We start from the raw sequence: 22,014 nt of genomic DNA, 5'->3' as shown, positions 1-22,014 counted from the left end.
CCTTTTCCCGATACCGGTCGCTAGGATTGATTATCCGGGAGAGCGGATTTCGAAGAATCGCCAGCCGGACGGGCGCGGCGCAGACGGAGGAGACACACGATGGACGAAGAGGCGGCCGTGGAGCCCGAGGAAGATGGCCCGGGGGAGGAGGGGAACGGAAGGGTTTGCCCGACGGAGCGGGATGGAGTAAACTGTTTGTTGGGGGGGGGGGGGGGCTCGGGATTTGATCCTAGGTCGAGTTAGAGCAGATTTTTTGCCCGGACATGGGCATTCAACAGGGAATGGATCATCACTACGCCGCCGTACGGTACTTAGTGTCAACCGCATGCATGCACGATCTCGGACTGTAGGGGGGGGGGAGAGGGTTGGAACCCGGCGGGATGGCAGGGCAAAGGGACCAAGTCTCGAGGGGAAGAGTCGGCGACCTCGGCACGAACCTTCTTTTCCAAGCGTCCTTTTGACGGGTTTTCTAATCAGGATACGTTGAATCGGTGTTGGTGAGTGAACCATAACCGCGCCGCTGGAAGAAAAGGACGAAGTCCGGTTCGTATACGACATCATGATCTGCACCATGAGCACTGCAGCACCATGAACACAGCATGTTGTCAACAGGATTCCAGTCACCGTTGAAGCCCCCTCCTGACTCAACCCCCCCGCTGGACCAACGTAACCTTTGCTGCACAGCTTACTGAGTAGAGGGCCCTTTGCCTCCGGTCCCATAGGGCAGACAGCAATCCACAACACACCCCACGAGTAGTAGTAGTAGTAGTAGTAGTACAGTCAGTTGTGATGGACGAACACGAACCACAGGTCGGCAGGCGGAATTGGTCTGGCGCCGAATGCCTTGTTTCACCAGCACCAGCACCAGCACCAGCACAGGAGAACAAACGGGAACCGGACGGACCGCCGCCGGGATGGCCGACTCCTGGGGCCTCGTACCAGTTCCCCCTTCACGTTCGCATCTCGACCAGTGACACGGCGTGGAAAAAGTGGGAAAAGGCGGGAAATCTTTTCACGAGCAGGGCAGATGGATGATATCAGCGTTCATCCTTGGTGCTCCACGCATGATGACAAGACCGAGGCATAAACGCCAGACGGGACGGGGATGGGATGCCACAGAGATTAGATTAGTATAGCCACGTATGTGTATTTTACTATGGGGGTGGGTGCTGGTGCTTTGAGGGTTTTAGGATCGGGGGAATATTATTAGGCCTTGATCCTCTTTTTGCCGCCCCCCCTTCTTTTCTGTTGAGGTTTAAGTAAGAGTCGGTGATCATACTCGACGCCTACATACGTACTTACATAGACCGCGCGCCGCATAACCTCATCGTCAACCTCAAATCACACTCACACTCACACTCACACACACACTCACCCACTCACATAACCAGACATGTCAGAAACAGCACCCGTCCCGGAGCCCCCCGGGCTGCCGTTCCTCGGCAACATCACCGAGATCGACCAGGAATTTCCGCTGGGTTCCATGATAGCCCTCGCCGACAAGTATGGTGAGATTTACCGACTGAGGTTTCCCGGGCGGTCCATCGTCATGGTGTCGACCCGCGCCCTGGTGAACGAGACGTGCGATGAGAAGCGGTTCAAGAAGTCTGTGAATCGGGCACTGAGTGTAAGTCCAGCCTCACTCGCCCACCTAATTAACTAACCATGACGACACTTCACCCCTTCCCCCCCCCTCATTGAGCTTGTTCCATCCTCAACGCGAACCACCATGACATGACAAGTTCTGACTCTCAAGCAGCAAATCAGGAATGGCGTGCACGACGGACTCTTCACGGTAGGCTTTGATGCTCTCTCTCTCTCTCTCTCTCTCTCTCTCTCTCTTGAGATGACACTGTGACCGCCGCTTCACATCATGGATGGGTATTGACGGGCGATATCTTTCATGTAGGCGCGAATGGGCGAGGAGAACTGGGGCATCGCGCATCGCGTGCTCATGCCCGCCTTCGGCCCCCTCTCGATCCGCAGCATGTTCGACGAGATGCACGACATCGCGAGCCAGCTGGCCCTCAAGTGGGCGCGGTACGGCCCGGAATCCCAGATCACCGTAACGGACGACTTCACGCGCCTGGCGCTCGACACGCTGGCCCTGTGCTCCATGGGCTTCCGCTTCAACAGCTACTACTCGCCCGTCCTGCACCCCTTCATCGAGGCCATGGGCGACTTCCTCGTCGAGGCCGGCAACATGTCCCGCCGCCTGCCGCTGCCCTCGTTCGTCTACAGCGCCAAGGACCAGAAGTTCGCCAGCGACATCGAGATCCTGCGCGGCACCGCGCGCGAGGTGCTCGAGTCGAGGAAGGCCGGCAAGACCAGCGACCGCCGCGACCTGCTGACGGCCATGCTCGAGGGCGTCGACCCCAAGACGGGCAAGAAGATGACGGACGAGAGCATCATGGACAACCTCATCACCTTCCTCATCGCCGGCCACGAGACCACCTCGGGCCTGCTGTCCTTTGCCTTTTACCAGCTGCTCAAGCACCCGGACGCCTACCAGAAGGCCCAGCAGGAGGTCGACGGCGTCGTCGGCAAGGGCCAGATCAAGGTCGACCACCTCTCCAAGCTGCCCTACCTCAACGGCGTCCTGCGCGAGACCCTGCGCGTCAACGCCACCATCCCGCTCTTCACCGTCGAGGCCTTTGAGGACACCCTGCTCGCCGGCAAGTATCCCGTCAAGGAGGGCGAGACCATCATCAACCTGCTGGCCAAGTCCCACCTCGACCCGGCCGTCTTCGGCGAGGACGCCAACGAGTTCAAGCCGGAGCGCATGATGGACGACAACTTCAACCGCATCACCAAGGAGTTCCCCAACTGCTGGAAGCCCTTTGGCAACGGCATGCGCGCCTGCATCGGCCGCCCCTTTGCCTGGCAGGAGGCCCTGCTCGTCATGACCATGCTGCTCCAGAACTTCAACTTCGTCCTCGACCCCAACTACAGCTTCGGCATCAAGCAGACCCTCACCATCAAGCCCAAGGACATGCACATGCGCGCCATCCTGCGCGACGGCCTGACCCCCACCAGCCTCGAGCGTCGTCTCGCCGGCCTCGCCGAGCCCGAGAAGGCCCCTGAGCAGGCCAAGTCTGATAAGACCGCCGCCTCCTCCTCCTCCTCCTCCGAGACCGGCAAGCCTCTGACGATCCTCTACGGCTCCAACAGCGGCACCTGCGAGGCCCTGGCCCAGCGTGTCGCCTCGGACGCCGCGTCTCACGGCTTCCGCGCGACAAAGATCGACTGCCTCGACAGCGCCAACGGCAGCCTGCCCACCGACCAGCCCGTCGTCATCATCACGGCCTCCTACGAGGGCCAGCCCCCCGACAACGCCGGCCACTTCGTCGCCTGGCTCGAGGGCCAGGACAAGGCCGCGGCGCCGCTCAAGGACGTCTCGTACGCCGTCTTCGGCTGCGGCCACAAGGACTGGGTCCAGACCTTCCACCGCATCCCGAAGCTCGTCGACGCCACCCTCGAGCAGCTCGGCGCGAGCCGTCTCGCCGATGTTGGCCTCACGGACGCCTCGTCGGGCGAGGTCTTTTCCAACTTTGAGTCCTGGGAGGACGACGTGCTCTGGCCGGCGCTGACGAGCAAGTACGAGACGACGCCCACGAAGACGACGACGGCTACGACGACGACGACGACGACCGGAGCCGACGACGGCAGCAGCAAAAAGACCAAGGGCGTCGACGTCGTCATCAGCAACCCCAGGACCTCGACCCTGCGCCAGGACGTCCGCGAGGCCACCGTCACCAACACGGCCACGCTGACCGGCAGCGCAGGCGAGCCCAAGAGCACCAAGAAGCACATCGAGATCCAGATCCCGGACGACATGACCTACACCGCCGGGGACTACCTCGCCGTCCTGCCCATCAACCCCAAGGAGAGCGTCTACCGCGCCATGCGGCGCTTCCACCTCGCCCGCGACGCCCATCTCAGCATCAAGACGGACGGCCCCACGTCCCTCCCGGTCGACAGCTCCGTGCCCGCCCACGACCTCCTCAGCTCTTACATTGAGCTCTCGCAGCCCGCCACGAGACGAGTAAGCAAGAGCCCTAGTTTTTGTTTTTTGTTTTTTGTTGCATTTGTTTTGGTCCCTGTTCCTGTCGTGACTTTGTATACTGGCTATCTGTCTGTTTGTCCGTGTTCATAGCTTGCTGACATTTGTCCGTGATAGAACCTGCTTGCCCTTGCTGAGTATGCAGAGAGCGAGGACGTCAAGGCCGAGCTGAGCCGTCTGGCGACCGACGCCTACGGCGACGAGATCAGCGGGAAGCGCGTCTCCGTCCTCGACCTGCTTGAGCGCCACCCTTCTATCGACCTGCCCATCGGTGTCTTCTTGTCCATGATGCCGCCGATGCGCGTCAGACAATAGTAAGTCGTCTAACGGCCCACGGCACACAGTCGTTTGGGTTGTATAAAATCACACGCAGTAGGAAACCTATATACTGACATCGGGCGTGTGTGTGTCTTAGCTCCATCTCCTCTTCGCCCATGGCAACCCCCAACAAGGTTACCCTCACCTTTTCCGTGCTGAACGAGCCTTCGCTCTCCGGCCAGGGGCCCTACATCGGCGTCGCCTCCTCCTACCTCGACTCCCTCGCCGAGGGCGACTCCCTCCACGTCGCCATCCGGCCCTCCCACGCCGCCTTCAGCCTCCCCACGGACGCCGAGCGGACGCCCATGGTCTGCGTCGCCGCCGGCACCGGCCTCGCCCCCTTCCGCGGCTTCATCCAGGAGCGCGCCGCCATGATCGAGGCCGGCCGCGCCCTCGCCCCGGCCCTGCTCTTCTTCGGCTGCCGCTCGCCCGAGCACGACGACCTCTACCGCGCCGAGCTCGACAAGTGGGAGGCCCTCGGCGCCGTCTCGGTGCGCCGCGCCTACAGCCGCGAGCCCGAGAAGAGCGAGGGTTGCCGCCACGTGCAGGACCGCATGTGGCGGGACCGCGAGGAGCTCGTCGACCTGTGGAAGCGGGGGGCCAAGGCCTACGTCTGCGGCTCGCGGGCCGTCGCCGAGTCGGCCAAGGAGACCATCATCAAGATCAAGGTCGAGATGGAGAAGGCCAAGGGCGTCGACGCCGACGAGGGCGACGTCAAGGACTGGTTCGAGGCTCTGAGGAACATCCGCTACGTCACGGATGTCTTTGATTAGGTTGGTCCTGTGGTGATGGGGTCACGGTTGAAAATACAGTTTAGAATGGGAAGGATTGGAGTTTTGAGCGTTTTGATATCATGGTAATATTCAACACCAAATGGAACAAAATCATTTTACAATCAGCTATCCATCACTTACGCTTGAGAAAAGGGGCGTACTCGCACCAGTCGTTAACAACAATCTCGCCCCCTCTCCCCTGTCGTCGGCGTCTTTTGAGCGTCCTAACAAACAGAAAGAGTTGATAACCAATAGGCATTTGGTTTGGTTCATGGAGTGGATGACGTTGGCGTAGGGTGATGCTTTATGAATTTAATCAGCAGCTCTGACATTTAACCTAATGCGGCTGGCTTAGCATGACTATGTCTCATGAGTTGTCATAATTCAGACTAACATCTACCTCACTGCCTCTATCCAGAGGTTGATTCTTAAAGAGTCGCGATCGAACGGCTTCAAACCGCCCGCCACCAATGGTTGACAACAGACCATATCCCTACACGATGAAGATCGGCAGCGAGTAAACCCCCACTTCCCGGTTGAGCAGAGTCTCGGACCACCTCTTTCCGACGCTTCGGTATCTCGAAAGTTTTTGCTCACAACTTAACTTAGAAGCGTTTCCCGGGGGCGCCGAACGTGCGGGCGCGGGCGATGGGCCGTAACATGGTACCGAGGAAGCTCGGCAGCAGAACATGGGAGAGAGTTGGCCGCGCGGAGGTTTTCCATAAAGACCAATGCCGATAAAGTTACGCGAGCGTTCTGTTATGTACGACATGGCGAAACGATCGGTCTTGGATCCCGGCTCAGGCGGGGTTGAGACAAAGCCATGGAAGAGCCGGTGACACGGAGCCGGAGACAGGCCCGGAGCCGACAACGCCCCGTTTCACGCCGGGCAGCGCTTAGGACGACGACCTTGCTGGACTAGGTTCCGTCCCGTCGCATCTCCAAGAGCCACCTCGATGTTTTAAGCTTTCAGCTAATGACTCTATCTCTCCGCAGCGCGTCCTGCCATTGGCTGCAGAACGAGGTATATCGTCGGCAGTGAAGCTATGATCAAAATCTTGATAGCTTCCCCGCCCGACACACCTTTTGCCGAGGCATCGGAAGGTCCCAAACGAGTCAGGAGTTCGGCTGGGCTGCCAACTTGTCTGTCATTCTTGGTGACTCCCTCTTGGTCGTTTGCTGGAGAAGAGAGCTTCGAAATCACTTGGCACGACGGCCTCAAGTTGGACACGCTGCCACTCGGCTGATGATAGCGGCATGCATATGCCTTGTAGGCGACCCGACCCTCGTCCACATCAACGCGAGAGCAAGGCCTTGCGAGCTGGTTTTCCGTAGGAACTGCCGCAGAACAGAGTTTCATGGCGGTGTTGGCCAAAAGTCTTATGATGCGTAATAAGTGCCGGCAATCGCGGTCGTTGTGTTGGATGATGAGCTGTGCTCACTTGTCGTCCAATGTGCGGACACGCACTTTTAGAGCACTCTCCCTGCACGGTGAGCGTGCCATCACTCACCGAGAGCGAGTCAACCTCTCTGGCTACCATCATCTTGGATGATCTGCAGAGTTGACACCAAAAATGCAATGACGTCTTAACACGAGGGCCCGGCCATCTTTTTATGCGGCAGCGGCCCCGAAGTTCCGGCTCTTGGGGAGGAACATGGAACTGGCATCTTTGACTCTTGACCGGCACAGAAGACGGAAAGTTACCATTCTAAAGTCCGGCCGAGGTAATCAACGGTGAAACTCTGTAACAGACACGGTACGCGAGGCCCGCCAGAAGAAATGGGAGCCCAAACTCTGAATGCCACAAGAGAGCTCTTTGTTTCCCCCTCTCTCCCACTCTCTCTCTCTCTTGTAATGCTTAGAAATCCCTTGATACGTCACATGTCGTCCTAACTCTACATCCAAAAGGGCCGAGGGACCTGGTCTGATATATGAAGCCATTCACTTTCCGTTCATCCTCCCAATCGATCAATAGAAAACGTCTCGTCACCATCATCAAAGACATTGCTTTTTGATTTCCAACCACCGTCAGGGATCAAATCATGGCTACCACCACCGTCCGAGTCACGGAGCCCCGCAGTCTCACTGTCTGCGGGCAACGCACTCTGCCCGCCATCGTTGATGAAAGAGCCATCTACGAGCCTGAAAAGACGTGTTTCTCGACGCCGTACACGTCGGAGCCTCGGGATGGGTGGAGGAAAGTGTCGTACAAAGTCTTCGCGAACGCCATCAACTATGTTGCCCATGTCATTCTAGAGAACTGCGGTAGACCGGCCCCTGATACCTTCCCGACGATTGCCTACATTGGCCCAAATGACGCGAGATACGCCGTACGTTGCTTCCAGTTGGCTTTGGGGTTGGGAGTTTGCTCTTGTCCCGTGGTCATCCAGTGCTAACGAATCGTGTAGATCATGATGGTTGCCGCCATCAAAGCAGGATACAAGGTGGGTTTCCGCGCCTAGATCCAACTCGGCTCACGGGATTGAAAGTGTTGACGGGGAGTCGCAGGCTCTGTTTGTGTCTCCACGGAACCCCATCGAGGCACAGCTGAACCTTTTCAAAATGTCCGACTGCCGAGTGGTGGCTCGCCCCCAGTCGCACCGGTCCGTCGCCGAGTTCTGGCTCCAGCACTGGGACATGAAGCAGCTCGAGATGGAGCCGCTTCACGACATCTTGTCCAAGCCCGAGTTCCCCAACGTCCCCTACACAAAGACCGCGGCCGAGGCGGAGTGGGATCCGTTTCTCGTCCTCCACACGAGTGGCAGCACGGGACTTCCAAAGCCCATCGTCGTCAAGCACGGGTCCGTCGCTCTGTCGGACGCCCTCCACCTAATGCCGGACTGGAACGGGGCGGAACCCGTATCCAGGGTGATGGAGAGGCTGGCAGAGAAGCACTTCAGCCCCAGTGAGTGTCCCACATACCGCTCGCTACCAGTGTGAAGTTGAGTTGGCTGCACCGCCCGCCATGCTGACCCGAGCCAGTGCCCATGTTCCACGCCGGCGGCGTCTACGGATTCATGAGCACCGCCATCCTAAGCGGCAAAGAAGTCATCTACCCTCCTCCGGAACGTCCTCTGACGGCTGACCTCGCCATCGAGGTCATACAGGCGACGGGCGCAACGAGCGCGTCACTGCCTCCATCACTCCTAGAAGAAATGTGTCACCGCCCCGACCAAATTGCGATAATGAAACGACTCAATTTTGTCGGGTTTGGAGGAGGTGAGTTGGAGGAGAGAGAGCTGCTTTTGAAAACACGCGCACTTGACTTTGACCTAGAATGCTAAGACTAAATAAATCACTGCAGGTCCTCTCAACAAGGAGGCTGGAGACATCTTGTGGAGGAACGGGATACAGCTGATGAACATTATTGGCGCTACAGAGTGTGTCTACACTAATTCTGGTTCTTGATTTGAAAACAAGAAACAGGAAGAATGACAAAAGACCAAATGGCTAATCAGCATCACAGAACCTTGCCCTTTTCTCTTTACTACCAGAAGAACTCTGAGCTTTGGCAATACTTCATCTACAACGAAGAGCTGTCCGGTCTCGAGTTCCGCAAGGCAACGTCGGAGGACAATGTCTACGAGATGGTCATCACCAGGAAGTCGACCCAACTCCCGACCCAGGGCGTCTTCTACACGTTCCCCGACAAGGAGGAGTACCGGACGAGCGACCTGTACCAGCCTCATCCGACGCTGCCACACCACTGGAAGTTCCACGGCCGCGCCGACAACATCATCAACCTGTCCAACGGCGAGAAGCTCAACCCCGTCCAGATGGAGGAGATCATAAGCGGGAACCCGGCGGTGAAGGCCGCCATCATTGTCGGTGCTCAGAGGTTCCAGCCCGCCTTGATCATCGAGCCTTTCGTCCAGCCAAAGACTGCCGAGGAGACGGACGACCTGATTGATCGCATCATGCCGCAGGTTGCCGAGGCGAATGCCACCATTGGTATGTCCATAGCAAACATGCATGAGACTTCCCCTCAAGTTTGTTCAACAGTGGCCAAACTCCCCCACCCTCGCCGTCTCTGGTATGAGAAGTCTATTGCTGACAAGAAACGCCCAGCAACCCACGGCCGGATCGTCAGACACCTGATCACCGTCTCCAAGCCGGACAAGCCGTTCGTCATGGCCGACAAGGGGGCCCTGAAGAGGATGGCGACCGTCAGGCTCTACGCCGAGGAGATTGAAGAGCTCTACGCCAACCCGAGAGAGATCCCGCTCTCCAAAGTGCCGACCCTGGACTTGAGCTCCCGGGCCGCCCTCAGCAAGTCCATCGAGAATCTCCTCCGGGAGCACCTCGGCGTGCCGCATCTGGATTCCGACACGGACTTCTTCGCCGCGGGGATGGATTCCCTGCAGATCATCGCGGCCGCCCGGTTCATCACGGCCAGCCTCCGAGCCACGGGTGATCGCTGCGGCGGCGTGGTCATCGAGGCCCGCGACATCTACAGCCACGCGAGCCCGATCCAGCTCGCCGGGCACATCCTCGAGGCCGTCGCCCACGGCACGAGCCAGGGAAACGGCGAAGACGAGGCGCAGAGCCACAGGCTGATGGACCAGCTGTACAGGACCATGACGCAGGACCTGATCCGCGCCAAGTCCGGCCGCCCCGAGCCGGCCAAGGAGCAGCAGACCGTCATCCTCACCGGCTCGACGGGCAACATGGGCTGCTACCTCCTCGACGAGTTGATCCGCAACCCCCGCGTCAAGAAGGTTGTCTGCTTCAACAGGTCCGCCGACGGCGGCGCCGGGAAGCAGGCCAAGGCCATGGAGGAGCGCGGCCTGCGGCAGCCCGCGGAGAGCGGCAAGGTCGAGTTCCTCCACACCAACCTGGCGCAGCCCAACATGGGGCTCCCCGAGGCAGTCTACTCCCGGCTGCTCAGGGAGGCGGACCGCGTCGTCCACAACGCGTGGGCCGTGAACTTCAACATGCCCCTCGAGGCCTTCCGGCCGCACATCCAGGGGGTCCGCAAACTGGCCGACTTCGCGGCCGCGGCCGACAAGCGCGTCGTCGTCGTCTTCGTCTCGACCATCGGCTCGACCAGCAATTGGGACCCGAGCCGCGGCCCCGTGCCCGAGACCTCGTTGCGCGAGTACGGCCTCTCGGGGCTGGGCTACGGCCAGAGCAAGCTCATCTCCAGCATGGTCCTCGAGGACGCCGCCAAGGTCGGGGACTTCCCCCTCGCCATCATCCGCGTCGGACAGATCGCGGGACCGCTCGCCGACGACGGCGCCTGGAGCCGCCAGGAATGGCTTCCGTCCATCGTCGCCAGCAGCCTCGTCCTCAAGGCCCTGCCCAGGCACCTGTCGGGAATGAACGCGGTGGCCTGGGTCCCCGTCGAGACCATGTCGAGGATGATCCTCGACATCGGCGGCCTCACGGAGGAGTCGAGGGACTACCACGAGGGGTACTTCCACGGCTCCAACCCGTCCGTCACCCTCTTCGACCGGCTGGCCCCTTCGATCCAGCGGTATTACGGCAAGGACCGGCTTCCGGAGCTCATCAGCTTCAAAGACTGGGTCGACAGGCTGGAGGCGAGCCGGACCTCCGCGGGCGCGCTCGGTGCCGATCGCAACCCCGGGTTGAAGCTCGTGGACTTTTATCGCGGTGCCGCGTCTTCTGGCGAAGACCTCCCGAGGACGAGAACCCACGAGACGCGGAGGACCGTCTCTTGCAGCCCCTCGTTGCGGTCGGTCCGACCCATTACTCCCGAGTTGATGGTTCACTGGTGCAAGCAGTGGAACTTCGAGGGCGCTCCGCAACGTGTTGGCCGGTTGTAGTAGGAGTGTGTGGTACAGATGACGATTTCCAAAATTGACGACGCCGGGGCTCTGATATATATCCATCCACACAAGGGTCCGACTTGGGATGCTTTCGCACTGTTGGGTGAGGTGGCTCTGGAGAACTCTCACGCTATTCCGAGTCCGTTCTAGATGCTGCTATACACGGTATCTTAGATGAAGGTATAGGTAGTAGCTCAGGGGTAAACTTGCTGTTCCTGTGGAGGTACCCCTGTTGTTGATGTTCTTGTTGTATACAGGTCTCAGGTGTCTTAGCATTCACTCTTTGTCAAGTCAAAAGTTACCGAGTCTGTCAAAGTTACACAAGCATGTATTTATTCGAGTGCCTTCAAGCTCAAAAACAGTAGCTCTCTGAAAAGTATAGTTTCTCTCTCTCTCTCCCTTTCCTCTTCTCTTCTCAGACACTAATCCACCTCGCCATCCATGTGCGCGTGATCTGCTTGGCCTCGTCGACGAGGCCGAGATCGAGCAGCATCTGCACGGCGCCCCGGGTCGAGCTCTCGAGCGCGCTAAAGACCCACGAGTGCGTGAAGCTGGTGTGCTCGCCGATGAAGACGGTGTTGAACTCGGTCTGCCAGAAGGCCGGGAGGTACAGCTGCTGCTGCGGCACGATGGGCACGGCGAAGGCGCCGGCGTGGTGCTCGTCCTGCTCCCAGCAGTGGCGCTCGTAGTTGCCCGTCCACATTTCGTCGGCGACGGGGCCGTGGATCTCGACCATGGCCCGCTGGATGTAGGCGATGTGCTCCTCGACCGGCATCGCGCAGCCGACGACGGCGTCCGCGTCGGGCGCGTACGACGTGAGCATCACGCCGGGCCCGGTGCCGTTGATGTTGTAGGACGGGTAGCAGATCTGGCCGATGCCGTAGATGTCGGTGCGCCCGCAGCCGCCGATGATGGGCTGGTCCAGGTGCTCCCAGAAGCGCGTCTTGTACTGCATGGCGACCTTGACGGCGCCGAGGAAGACGGTGCGCTCGATGGCGCGGCGCATCAGGCTCGAGTGCGGCGGCAGCTCCCAGTACTTGAGCAGGTTGAAGGGCACGCTGTTGAAGACGTAGTCGAACCGCTCCGTCGTCGTCGCGTTCCGGAGCCACGGGTTGCTGCCCGTCTCGCGCCACGTCACGTCGAGGCTGTTGGCGTCCTCGTTGTACTTGACGCTGAAGACCTTGGTCTTGTATGCGATGCGGCCCTTGATGATGTTCTCAAAGGCGGCGGGCAGGCGGCTGATGCCGCCGTCGACGGTGCGCCACTCGTTGGCGAGGAAGTAGACCGTCTCGAACTCCCACATGGGCCAGACGATGTTGGACGGCGTCACCTCGTCCGTCACGTTCAGGTCCGTCCCGATGACGTGGCGCAGGTACTCGACCTCGGAGAAGTCGAACATGCCCGTCTCGACGGCCTCCTTGTGCGCCTTGAAGACGTTGGTCGCGTAGAACCTGGCCCTTTCGGGGGTCAGGGCCTTGAAGTCGTCCAGGGCCTGGATGGCCTCCTTGGCGGCCGTGGCGTTGGAGTAGGTCGTGTTGGTCATGAGCGAGGGGTCGGCGGCGATCTCCTTGCGGCCCGGGACGGTGCCGTCCGGACGCCGCTCCTTGGTCGCGACGGGGGCGTTGTCCGAGACCTGGATCCACGGGATGAACTTGACCTGGAGGGAAGGGTCGGCGCCGGCGTTGGCGTTGATCTCGTTGAGCACGTCGGCCAGCTGGTAGATCATCTTCTGGTCGTTGATCGGGTACGTCTCGTTGGTCTCGGCGTCGTGGATGGTGTGCGGGAACCGCATGGGGCCAAGCTCGTGGTGCTGGTGCTCGTCAGGTGTTGATCCGTTCAGGTACGTGGTGCGAATGCGGCCTCCGATTCTCTCGGAGGACTCGAGGATCTTCCAGTTGTGAATACCGACAGAGTCGAGCAGCAGCTAAATGCGAAGAAAGAAAGTGTCATCAGTTCAGTGTCACTCATCTAGCAGAAAAGGTCATCCAAGAAGATGATGGGGTCACGTACACCGGTGTGCAGACCGGAAATGCCGGCGCCCAAGATGCCAAAGGTCTTGTTCTTGACTGATGCGACAAACACCTCGTCGGGCTGCTTCTGCTTGAGGTACTCGACGCCGTCGAACCACGGTCCCATCGGGTCCGTGGCTTCGGCGAAGGTCGCGCGCTTCCTGACCTTGCGGCTCTTGACGACGTGCTCCGCCGAGCGGCCGACGAGCTGGTCGTCCACAAAGGCGTGCAGGCAACCCGAGGAGACATCATCTGGCACCAGCCAGACGAACTTGGTGGGCCTTTGGTCGGTCCAGTCCAGATGGCGCTTGGCGGCAGGGTGCGATCCGATGTGCGTCCTGCCGATCTTGTGGTGCGCTTCAAAGGGGGCCTTTAAGCCACAGGCACCGTAGACGATAGACAGCTCGCCGTCCAGAGAGCCATTGTAGTCAATGTTGATGTTCTGGATGCCGTTCTTCTCGACTTCAAAGGGGCCTTGGAACGAAACGGCCTCGCGTAAGATGGGCTCCCCGAGCGTCGTCTGGCACAGAGCTGCCGCCGCAGTGAGCAAGGTTGACCAGCGAGCAGCCATGGTTGTCCTTTGGAGCGGCTATAGAGACAAGGATGAAGGAGAAAGTATAAGGATAGTGACGGCCAAGATCTCGAAACACGGGCGACCTGACCTCGCTTTATTTGTGCCGAGGAGTCGAGTCACTGGCTGAAGTTCACTAAGAGCAATCCTTCAACCCTTCAAAGCTCACTCTGCTCCTATGAGGCTCTGAAGATTGCGGTTTTGACAAGCACCTTGATGGACATTATCGAGACTTGGCGGTGTCCTAAAGGCTGGGCATCGTCAATATAAATTAACAAACTGGTCCCGGGACCGAGGTTCTCACTATCGCAGTGTCTTGGCCTCGTCGTGTTTTCTCCTCGCGATGCATGCACTAAGCATAGTCGTTATCAATCATCAAGCGCCCCCCCCCCCGGCTCCGCAACCACTGCAACTACATGGGATGTATGCACGAAGAGGGCGCAGCCGAGCCACCCAGAACGTGGGAGATTCTAATCGCGCATACTTCGGCGTCGTCGTCGTCTTCGTCTTCTTGGGCTCAAGGTTTCTCGCTTCACGAGAAGCCATATCGTTGGCGGCTTGGCGGGAGGGCTGGTTGCATGGGCCCGGCCTTGTTTCTTCTCCCGGCATCGGAACCGCGGGGAACCCAGCTTGAAGGAACCCGACAGCCGGCTCTTGGTTCCCTCGGGGTCCTTATCGTGTGTCACCTTTCCATCTCGACGGAAAGCGTCTTCTACAGGTGCATAGACATACTGAATTCCATTCCCTGTCTTCAGATAACGATGTCGGTAAAGATGGCAAAAAGAAGATGGTTAATCAAGAAACGCACCCGCCCCAGGGAAGTTTTATGTAATGGGTTACTGACTGACTCCAGACGGCGGGGATTCTGGGGTGGATATCTGGAGGCCCGATGCCACAACAGGCAGCTCGGAACTGTCCCCCTCCACTCCTGTTTCTTGACTTACTCAAGTCTCGGGGACTGTGGTGAGTTGCCACTGCCGAGTCAATGTTGCACCAGGTTGTTCAGTTACTGCCAAAGGGCCAATGGCTTCGCACGCGGGACGGGAATGCGATGGTATCTCTTCTCCGAGCAAGAGCGGTGTAATTGTGGACCGTCGGCTAAACGTGTGAAGCCGGCTTGCCCATCGCCAAGGAAACAAAATCGGGGTTCGACAAGCCCAGATCTCTTGGCCCGAGATAACTTATCTTGAACAATTCAGCGGCGGGTGCTCCGCAGATTTGGTAACGTATTGTCTATTGCTCCTCCAAGGTGGGAGGACCGGGTCTCAGATGCCCTACGGGACAACGTCTGGTGCGGAGTGGGAGGAGAGAAAAGGCCAAACTTTCACTGTGGACGGAAGGGGATTAGGCGGACCCAACCCGGGGTATCATCAAGCACAATGAGGGAAAAGTCCGTTGCAACTGTATGGATTACCTAGAAAACTGGCAACTCATCTGATAACTTCTGGCGCGCAATTTGCTTCAATTGGATGACATATGATGTGTTGCTGTTTGGCCGATGCCAATGACTATAAATGATATAGTGTTGCGAATATTACCACTTTTGAGTGTACCACAACGAAAACGTTGTTTTTTTCTTTAAATCGTTATCGACGATTGGCTGAACTATGCTTACTAGAGCTAGTGCTGACTTGCTAACTTATTCCAAGTCGGCTTGGTTCTCTTAACTGAGCCTTGTGAGTTTTGGTCAGACGTGCCAAGGTTGACAGTTGGAGTTTTGGTCAGACGTGCCAAGGTTGACAGTTGACGCAGCGGGCACCTTTTCCACAAAGAGTTTCAAACAATTGCACTGACACTGAATTGGAATGTTAAGGATAACTTCTTCTTAAACAAACCCTCAACCTAAACACTCCGTCTCGTAGGACAGGATTTTGGACCACGAGACTTCGAAATGGATAACTAGGTTTGCAAGCATGTCGCCAAAGCCCCTGCAAAAGTGCAAAAGGTGCTATGCGGGTCTGGTCTAATCTGGCTGTGATAGCTTGGGCTAACCCTGCCAACGCCTGACTAATGATGAGTAACTGTCTTTGCTATAACCAAACGAAATCCGCACATGTACATCTTGTTTCTACGATTCTAGTCCCCCTAAAACCACCATCAATCGACGTTCCTCGAGGTGTCATGTTCCGTCGAAAGCAGAATAGTAGCTGGGAAACAACACTTGATGGGTTAGGACACATAGGACACACCTTTCTCCCACACCACATCAACCCCGAACGAACTAGTCGGAAGGGCGACAAGCACAATTACGAAAAGATGATGGACAATTCTCCATCACGACACTGACCTATCATGCCCCGGGCCACGGACGACGATGGGGGGGTGCCGGAAGCGTGAAATGAATGCCATGTAGGATCGATTGGGTGACGCCCACCGGGTATTGCTGTGGGCTTCCCAGTTCATGCGCTTTCGCACGACCGAGCGCGGCGCTAATCTAGTTTTTCCCCCTGCTCTCCTCCGGGTAGTTTGCCTCCTCTTCGCACGTTGCATTGCAAATCACTCACGGTGAGGAGAAATCGGCCGGGGTCCAGACTCATCTCGTGGCCTCTCCACTCACCGTCTTCGGAGGAAAGGTCTGAACATCATACCACGCTCGACAGAACCACCCCCCGGCGCGGACCTCCGAGTCATGAGGCACCCCCTCCCCGAGACTACTACAAAAACCTGTCCGCTGCCGTTATGTGACTGGTCCCCCTTGAACAAACGCGAACTGGTGTTGTTGGTTCTTGTGGACTTGGGCGAAACACCACGTGACGGACGGACGGTTGTGCCCCCTTTCTCCGCCCAGTATTTCTCATGCTAGCTAGCTCAGGGGCGTTTGTGATCGTCATGGGTGGAGACCAAAGGCAGCTTTAAAGAGGGTCGCGTGACACGGCACATCCAAAGAAAGGCCATCTGCCGAAGAGTTGGCATGCATGCAAGACAGAGTACTCTGCCTACAGAGTACATATACGAGAAAGTCAGTTATTACGGTCGCTGTTTATCGCAAATTCCCGGCGAATAAGCATGTCAAGCTTTGACACCCGGTTGCTCCTTCAACAGGAAGCTATATGAACACGAAGTCTAAGCTTTTTTCTTCCCCTTCTTTGCTTTAACCCTCCCTCCCGCCAAGTTCGGGAAGATCACAATGATCAACTCGACAAGCTCGACAAGCTCGCGGGAGTTGTCCGGGAAGGGGGTTGCGGGTATCCGGGTCCACTGAATATCGAAATGAAGAGGAGGCGGAATTACGTAGCTCAACCGGGAAGAGGGTTACATCAAACGAAGCAGGGAATCTCGATTAAAACTCCTGGATGTTTGCCAATACCACCCACGGCCGGCCGGTTGTTCTTCTCTCTTGCTTTCGTGTTTCTACCCCCCAGAGATCCTCTCCTGTTCGGCACTCCAGCGTGATCCCGATCAGCCAAACTAACCCATCAGTCACTCTTTTGATCAACTCGGCTTCCACTCTTTTTTTCTAAACCAACTCCTTCCGCTCCTTTTTGATCGACGACGGCACCGTTCTCTTCGCGCCACCAGCCCGCTCTTTTCATTCCCACACCGTAAACGTTAAATACCGACTTACCCCGACCCGAACCGCATAATGCCTGTCCGCCTAGCAGAGACCACCCCGGCCGCGCCGGCACCGACCATCTCGGCGGTGGCCTTGACGACGACCTTCACGCCGCCCGCGCAATGCGCCGAGAACCACCTGACGATGCTGGTCGGCGCCCTGGAGAAGATTTGGATCAACGAGCCGGTGCCCCTGCCCAACCAGACGACCTCGTCATGCTACCCGTCGGAATGGCTCGGCGGATACCAATCCGTCATGTCCAAGTCCAGCTCCATCGCGCCCTACATGAGCCCCCTGGTGTGTCCTGACGGGTGGAACACGGAGAGCAGCACCTGGGCAAACGGCTACATTGCGTGTTGCGCGTCGTAAGTTGAAAAAAAGAAACCCGCCCTCCTCAACTTCCCTCTTCAACTTTGGAGAAGAAGAAGAAGAAGAAGAAGAAGAAGAAGAAGAAGAAGAAGAAAAACCATGAGAGGGACCGTGAATGACTAACAAAAAAAACCACAGTGGCTTCACCTTCGCCGCGCCATCAAAGGCCATCGACACCGACCGCCCGGCCTACGGCGGCACATGCTACAGCAACTTCGACCTCAGCCAGACGGCCACCGTCACGGTATACAACCCGGAGGAGCTGTCGACGACCATCGACTGGGTGGCCACGACGACGCCCGCCCAGGCCTACGCCCACCCCATCGACGGCATCGCCGCGGACTACACGCCGAGCGCGACCGCGGGCTCCGCCGTGACCGGCACCGACGGCGCCGGCGTCGCCGTCAAGACGGGGGAGAACGCCGCGCCGCATCGGGGCGGCAACTCGAGGGCGGCCTTTGTGATTGGGTTCCTGCTCGCGAGCCTGGTGGCTTGGTAGTAGCAACTTGATGATGCGCTGCGCTGCGCTGGGGGGGAGGAAAAGAAAACAAAAGAGAGAATGTTACGTCACGACTTCAGGACCTCGTCTACGAGATGTTGGGGAACGGGGGTGGGAGGTTCACTGATTTACCGCCAAGTGACGCCCTCGCCAACTCTGGTAGCCTTCACTTCTTATAATATTCAATTCATATTTACGAATTTCGGGACTTTGGAGGGCAGTCCTCTTTGTTTGGTGTCGTTGGCCTGAGTTTTGGACGACGCCGTGTTGGCGGCATTTGCTCTCATCAACATTGGGCTCTGGACCATGGCAACGGCAGTGGCAGCAACACGCAAGTGAGCCACTCCCACACGACGATCTAGTTTGGATAATCATTCAAAGATTTCATCTATAGTAGTCACATCATGTTTTCACGTGCGGGAACGTTTTGTGCTTGTTCTATTTACGTACCGATGATGATTTTGTTCAAATTGTAAGTCGTCCCGACAATCGTCTAGACCACAGAACCAGGTCAATGTGTGTGGGCCTAGCTAGCCCTTGGTCTCTTCATTTCCATGACATGCAAAGTAGTCTTGCAAGCCGGTTACCCGACTCCTCGTCACAAGGTTTTGGCTACGGTTCGAGAAGAAGCCAAAAAGCACCAAGGAAACTCTCCAAGAGTGGGTGAACTGTCCGGCACTGAGACAATCGCTCCGTGTTTCTGTCCTGCACGAAGGTTTTGCGGAGGCTATCCTTGGTAGACAGGAAGTTCAAATGGTCGTTTGGCGATGATTTCAGCGATTTGCTGGTGCAATCTTCCAGGACTAGAACTCTCGTAAACCTGGCATGGATCTTAGGGATTTTCACGCCAAAAAACGTGTTACCGACTAATAGTCGACACAGAGGAGGCCATGTCCTGCCGCAGTTGCAACACAAAGCACATCTCCAAGGCTGTTGGATGCCTGCCTACGTGGTAAGGGCGCGGATAACCGAGGAAATGGGGTCAGCAGATACCGAAACCGAACGCACGACCGTTCGCACCCGTCGTCAACGATGTCAACTCTATTGGCGCTTGCTTCAATAGAAGAACATACCTTGCATTTGACATGATCGTGAAAGGGGTTCAAGGTTTCCCGACTGTTCAACATCGGACCCCTGTCCTTCGGCCCCCCCACCGCGTTCAGGTACGAAACATCCTCGCAGAGTTTGCTGATCAATGTCCACAGGAACCAGCCAATGGCCCCTCGCCTCAGAAATACATCTCATGGTCATCGAGGGGGGAAGGTCGGATGTGAGTGCCGCCGACATGACGAGATGGGCTCCGTAGCGCAGATCCATTTTCCAGGAACCGCAAACGTTAATCAGACTTTGACTCCATTTCTCGTCCGAAGAGTGAGCCTCCGTTTCAGCCCGATAACTCAACGACGGTCTGACACCCATGAGATACTTGTAGATGGTGTGTGGCTGGAGAAGGGGGAAAGAAGGGTATCCTCGTCCGCTGTTTTGTTTCACGTTGTTAGAATCGACAAGTCCTGCAGGCTGCCGGCATTATTTCGTCGTAAGAGCAAGTGTGTCCAACCGCGCAGTCGAACAGACGTCTAGGTTTCCTTGATAATTCATTCATGTTCGGGAACAGACAAAGTATCTTACTTTTCAGAATAAACTATTTATGCAACAACGCCGAAACAGGAAACTGAACCAACTGCCATCGTTCCCAGCCTGTTGGAATGATGGGCCCTGAAATCGATGGCTGGGCAGGGACCCGGATTTCGCCATCAAACCTCGTACGGGGCGAACCCACGCTCTCAAGGCGACAGAAGAGTAGAGTAAAGTTCTGAAGAGCAGAGTCAGAAAGTCGGCAAACAAGTTTGGTTCGAAGCATCGGCAAAGAGGAACCACAGCAGTAAAGATGGCCCCCATACTCCAAATTAGAGCAGGCAGTCAGTCGTGTCTCATTATCAGTAATCCAGTACTGTTACATGTAAGATCTCCCCCCCCTTCCACCTTCTCTCAGAAAAAAAGACTAGTGCCAACTTTCAACTTTGGATTATGTGCAAAATGAGAGTGATGTCAAAAAACTACTCCTCATCCTCCTCGAGCTCGGCGGCCTCGGCGTCGACGGCCCGCTTCATCATGCGCTTGAACTGCCTCTCCCTCTCGGCGATGGCGCGGCCCAGGTTGCGGCGGGCCGCGGCGGGAGTGGCGCCGGCCTGCATCATCTGGACAGGGACAACGCCGCCAAAGGGGCCGGCGCGGGCGGCGTTCATGCAGCGGACCAGGCAGACGTTCTGCTGGCCAGCGACCGTACCCGTGCATGCCTGACCGGCGGGGATAGTGACCCTCATGGGGTGGTCGGTGATGGCACCGTCCTGAAGGAGCTAGTCAGCTTGGTGTTCCATCCGTGAAGCAATGGGAACTCGCGGGGGGGGGGAATCAACTTACGCGGTTGCGGGAGTTCTGGCCAGGGACGGTAAGGGGGACGGCGACCTCGGTCCACGAGGTGGCGGTGCCGTCGTCGTTGATGTCGCATGTGTAAGGACCACCGCCGTCAGCGTTGACCTGATGGACGGTCAATTCGAGGGTGCCGCCGGCTTTGATCTGAGGAAGCGGCTGGCCAGTCATGGCCATGATCGCCTGTGTGCCGGACTCAATGTCGTTCTCTCCACCACCGGTGGTCTGGCCCACGGTATCGGAGCTGGGACCCTTGAAGCGGGTGGAATCAACCTGGAAGGGCTGGGCACGAGTGCCGTCACGAGGAGTGTTGGGATCGACACCCAGACCCATAGCCTTGCCGCCGTCCGCGGTGGTGGCATCGATAATGGCACCATGGCCAGCCACCAAGTGGGCGGCGGCGAGGATGGCGGCAGCAGCGACGGTCTTGAGAGACATTGTGAACTAGTTGGTTTTGTTGTAGGTGTAAAAAGATGGAAACTCCTTTCCAGAGGAGTTGTCAACGAGTAGTATCCTGCCGGAGGAGGGAAGTCAACCGAAAGAGAGGGAAAGAGACTGCTGAAAAGCTGAAGATGTTGATGCTGATGATGAGAAGAGACGAGAGGGAAAGGTTGGGAGGAGCAGCCCGTTTTGTACTCGGGAGCCCGCGATGCCTGGGTCTATTCAACACTCAACCGTCCCTTTTGCCCCCCCCCCCTCCAGCCCACATGCAAAGGAAACACAGCAAAAAGCATCCTCCTCTCCCTCTTCGAGCGTTGCCAGCACGTTCTACCATCCGGTACTCCTCCAACCCCCCTTCCTCTCTAGGACAACCCTTCGTGTTGGCACCAACTCAAGATCAAGCATATTGTTTGGACCGGAGACCCAAAAAGATGAGGCCAAACACCGGCGACAACAACCGCCTCTCGTGATGGAGGCGGGTTCGAAACACGACCATGACCGATTCGAACGTCGTTGAGGAGGCTCTGTGTAAGTCACAGGGAGGTGAGAGTATGTTGATGTGAAAGCCGGGAGGAGGAGAAGGCGAATGAAAGAGAAGTAGAGGTGGTGGTGGGTAGCTAACTTTTGCAGAACAGCCAGCCAATCGCATTGTAATGCACATCCCCCTACTTCCCGGCTTGATGGAGTACGATTATGGAGTCTGAAGAAACGCTGTCGCAGATCAGGAAACGTTTGTTGCACATCCCTGGCGGAGGGTACAGGTAGGTGCAGGGAGGGAAGCTGTTGCAGGATCTGCGCCACGTCCGCAGATCTGGGGTGCGCGATGGGAGGAGAATGTGACGGGCAGCCAGATCAAACATCCGTTCGCCTACGAGACCGTGCCACGAGACTTTCGCAGGCAGGACGACGAGAGCCGGTTGATGCCTGCTCGCTGGAATGGCCTTGCGGCGTAGCCTCGAACTCGCGCTCGGCCGTCCAGAACGGTCGTCCTTTTGAGGGGGGGGGAGGGAAGTGTAAAGCGAACGACTTAGAGAGAGGACGCGAGATAGACGCAGAGCTCCCTGTGACGCCTATCATCTTAATATTCTGGAACAACGACGAGCCTTGGTACCATTGCACTGAGGTGAACCGACAGCGGGCGACAGTGGATACACATGAAGGGAAGTTGAGATGTCATATTAGACAGTCATGCCCGTCA

General features: G+C 57.5%; 6 protein-coding genes across 6 annotated transcripts; 4 read left to right on the top strand and 2 right to left on the bottom strand.

Annotated features, from left to right (window-relative positions):
- Positions 1-1,393: 1,393 nt before the first annotated feature.
- CH63R_05230 (Cytochrome P450) lies at positions 1,394-5,154 on the top strand (the record flags this gene model as incomplete). The annotated part of the gene is made up of 5 exons (XM_018300205.1): positions 1,394-1,627; positions 1,760-1,795; positions 1,910-4,045; positions 4,181-4,377; positions 4,479-5,154. The coding sequence occupies 5 exons, from the start codon at positions 1,394-1,396 to the stop codon at positions 5,152-5,154; spliced, it is 3,279 nt and encodes a 1,092-aa protein (XP_018161451.1).
- A 2,043-nt stretch (positions 5,155-7,197) lies between these two features.
- CH63R_05229 (Male sterility protein) lies at positions 7,198-10,941 on the top strand (the record flags this gene model as incomplete). The annotated part of the gene is made up of 7 exons (XM_018300204.1): positions 7,198-7,485; positions 7,564-7,599; positions 7,664-8,060; positions 8,138-8,374; positions 8,460-8,535; positions 8,622-9,106; positions 9,224-10,941. The coding sequence occupies 7 exons, from the start codon at positions 7,198-7,200 to the stop codon at positions 10,939-10,941; spliced, it is 3,237 nt and encodes a 1,078-aa protein (XP_018161450.1).
- A 418-nt stretch (positions 10,942-11,359) lies between these two features.
- Positions 11,360-13,524, bottom strand: CH63R_05228 (L-amino-acid oxidase; the record flags this gene model as incomplete). Its single annotated transcript, XM_018300203.1, has 2 exons — positions 11,360-12,868; positions 12,955-13,524. The coding sequence occupies 2 exons, from the start codon at positions 13,522-13,524 to the stop codon at positions 11,360-11,362; spliced, it is 2,079 nt and encodes a 692-aa protein (XP_018161449.1).
- A 3,583-nt stretch (positions 13,525-17,107) lies between these two features.
- Positions 17,108-17,945, top strand: CH63R_05227 (CFEM domain-containing protein; the record flags this gene model as incomplete). Its single annotated transcript, XM_018300202.1, has 2 exons — positions 17,108-17,442; positions 17,585-17,945. The coding sequence occupies 2 exons, from the start codon at positions 17,108-17,110 to the stop codon at positions 17,943-17,945; spliced, it is 696 nt and encodes a 231-aa protein (XP_018161448.1).
- A 2,057-nt stretch (positions 17,946-20,002) lies between these two features.
- Positions 20,003-20,813, bottom strand: CH63R_05226 (Cas1 appressorium specific protein; the record flags this gene model as incomplete). Its single annotated transcript, XM_018300201.1, has 2 exons — positions 20,003-20,293; positions 20,367-20,813. 2 exons carry the CDS (start codon positions 20,811-20,813, stop codon positions 20,003-20,005), a joined length of 738 nt encoding a protein of 245 aa, XP_018161447.1.
- Positions 20,814-21,310: 497 nt separating this feature from the next.
- On the top strand, positions 21,311-21,769 carry CH63R_05225 (uncharacterized protein; the record flags this gene model as incomplete). The annotated part of the gene is made up of 2 exons (XM_018300200.1): positions 21,311-21,344; positions 21,537-21,769. The coding sequence occupies 2 exons, from the start codon at positions 21,311-21,313 to the stop codon at positions 21,767-21,769; spliced, it is 267 nt and encodes an 88-aa protein (XP_018161446.1).
- Between the last annotated feature and the right edge of the window lie 245 nt (positions 21,770-22,014).

This window comes from Colletotrichum higginsianum, chromosome 3 (assembly GCF_001672515.1).
Source record: "Colletotrichum higginsianum IMI 349063 chromosome 3, whole genome shotgun sequence".
Classification (NCBI taxonomy): domain Eukaryota; kingdom Fungi; phylum Ascomycota; class Sordariomycetes; order Glomerellales; family Glomerellaceae; genus Colletotrichum; species Colletotrichum higginsianum.
This window is presented reverse-complemented; position numbering and strand designations above follow the sequence as displayed.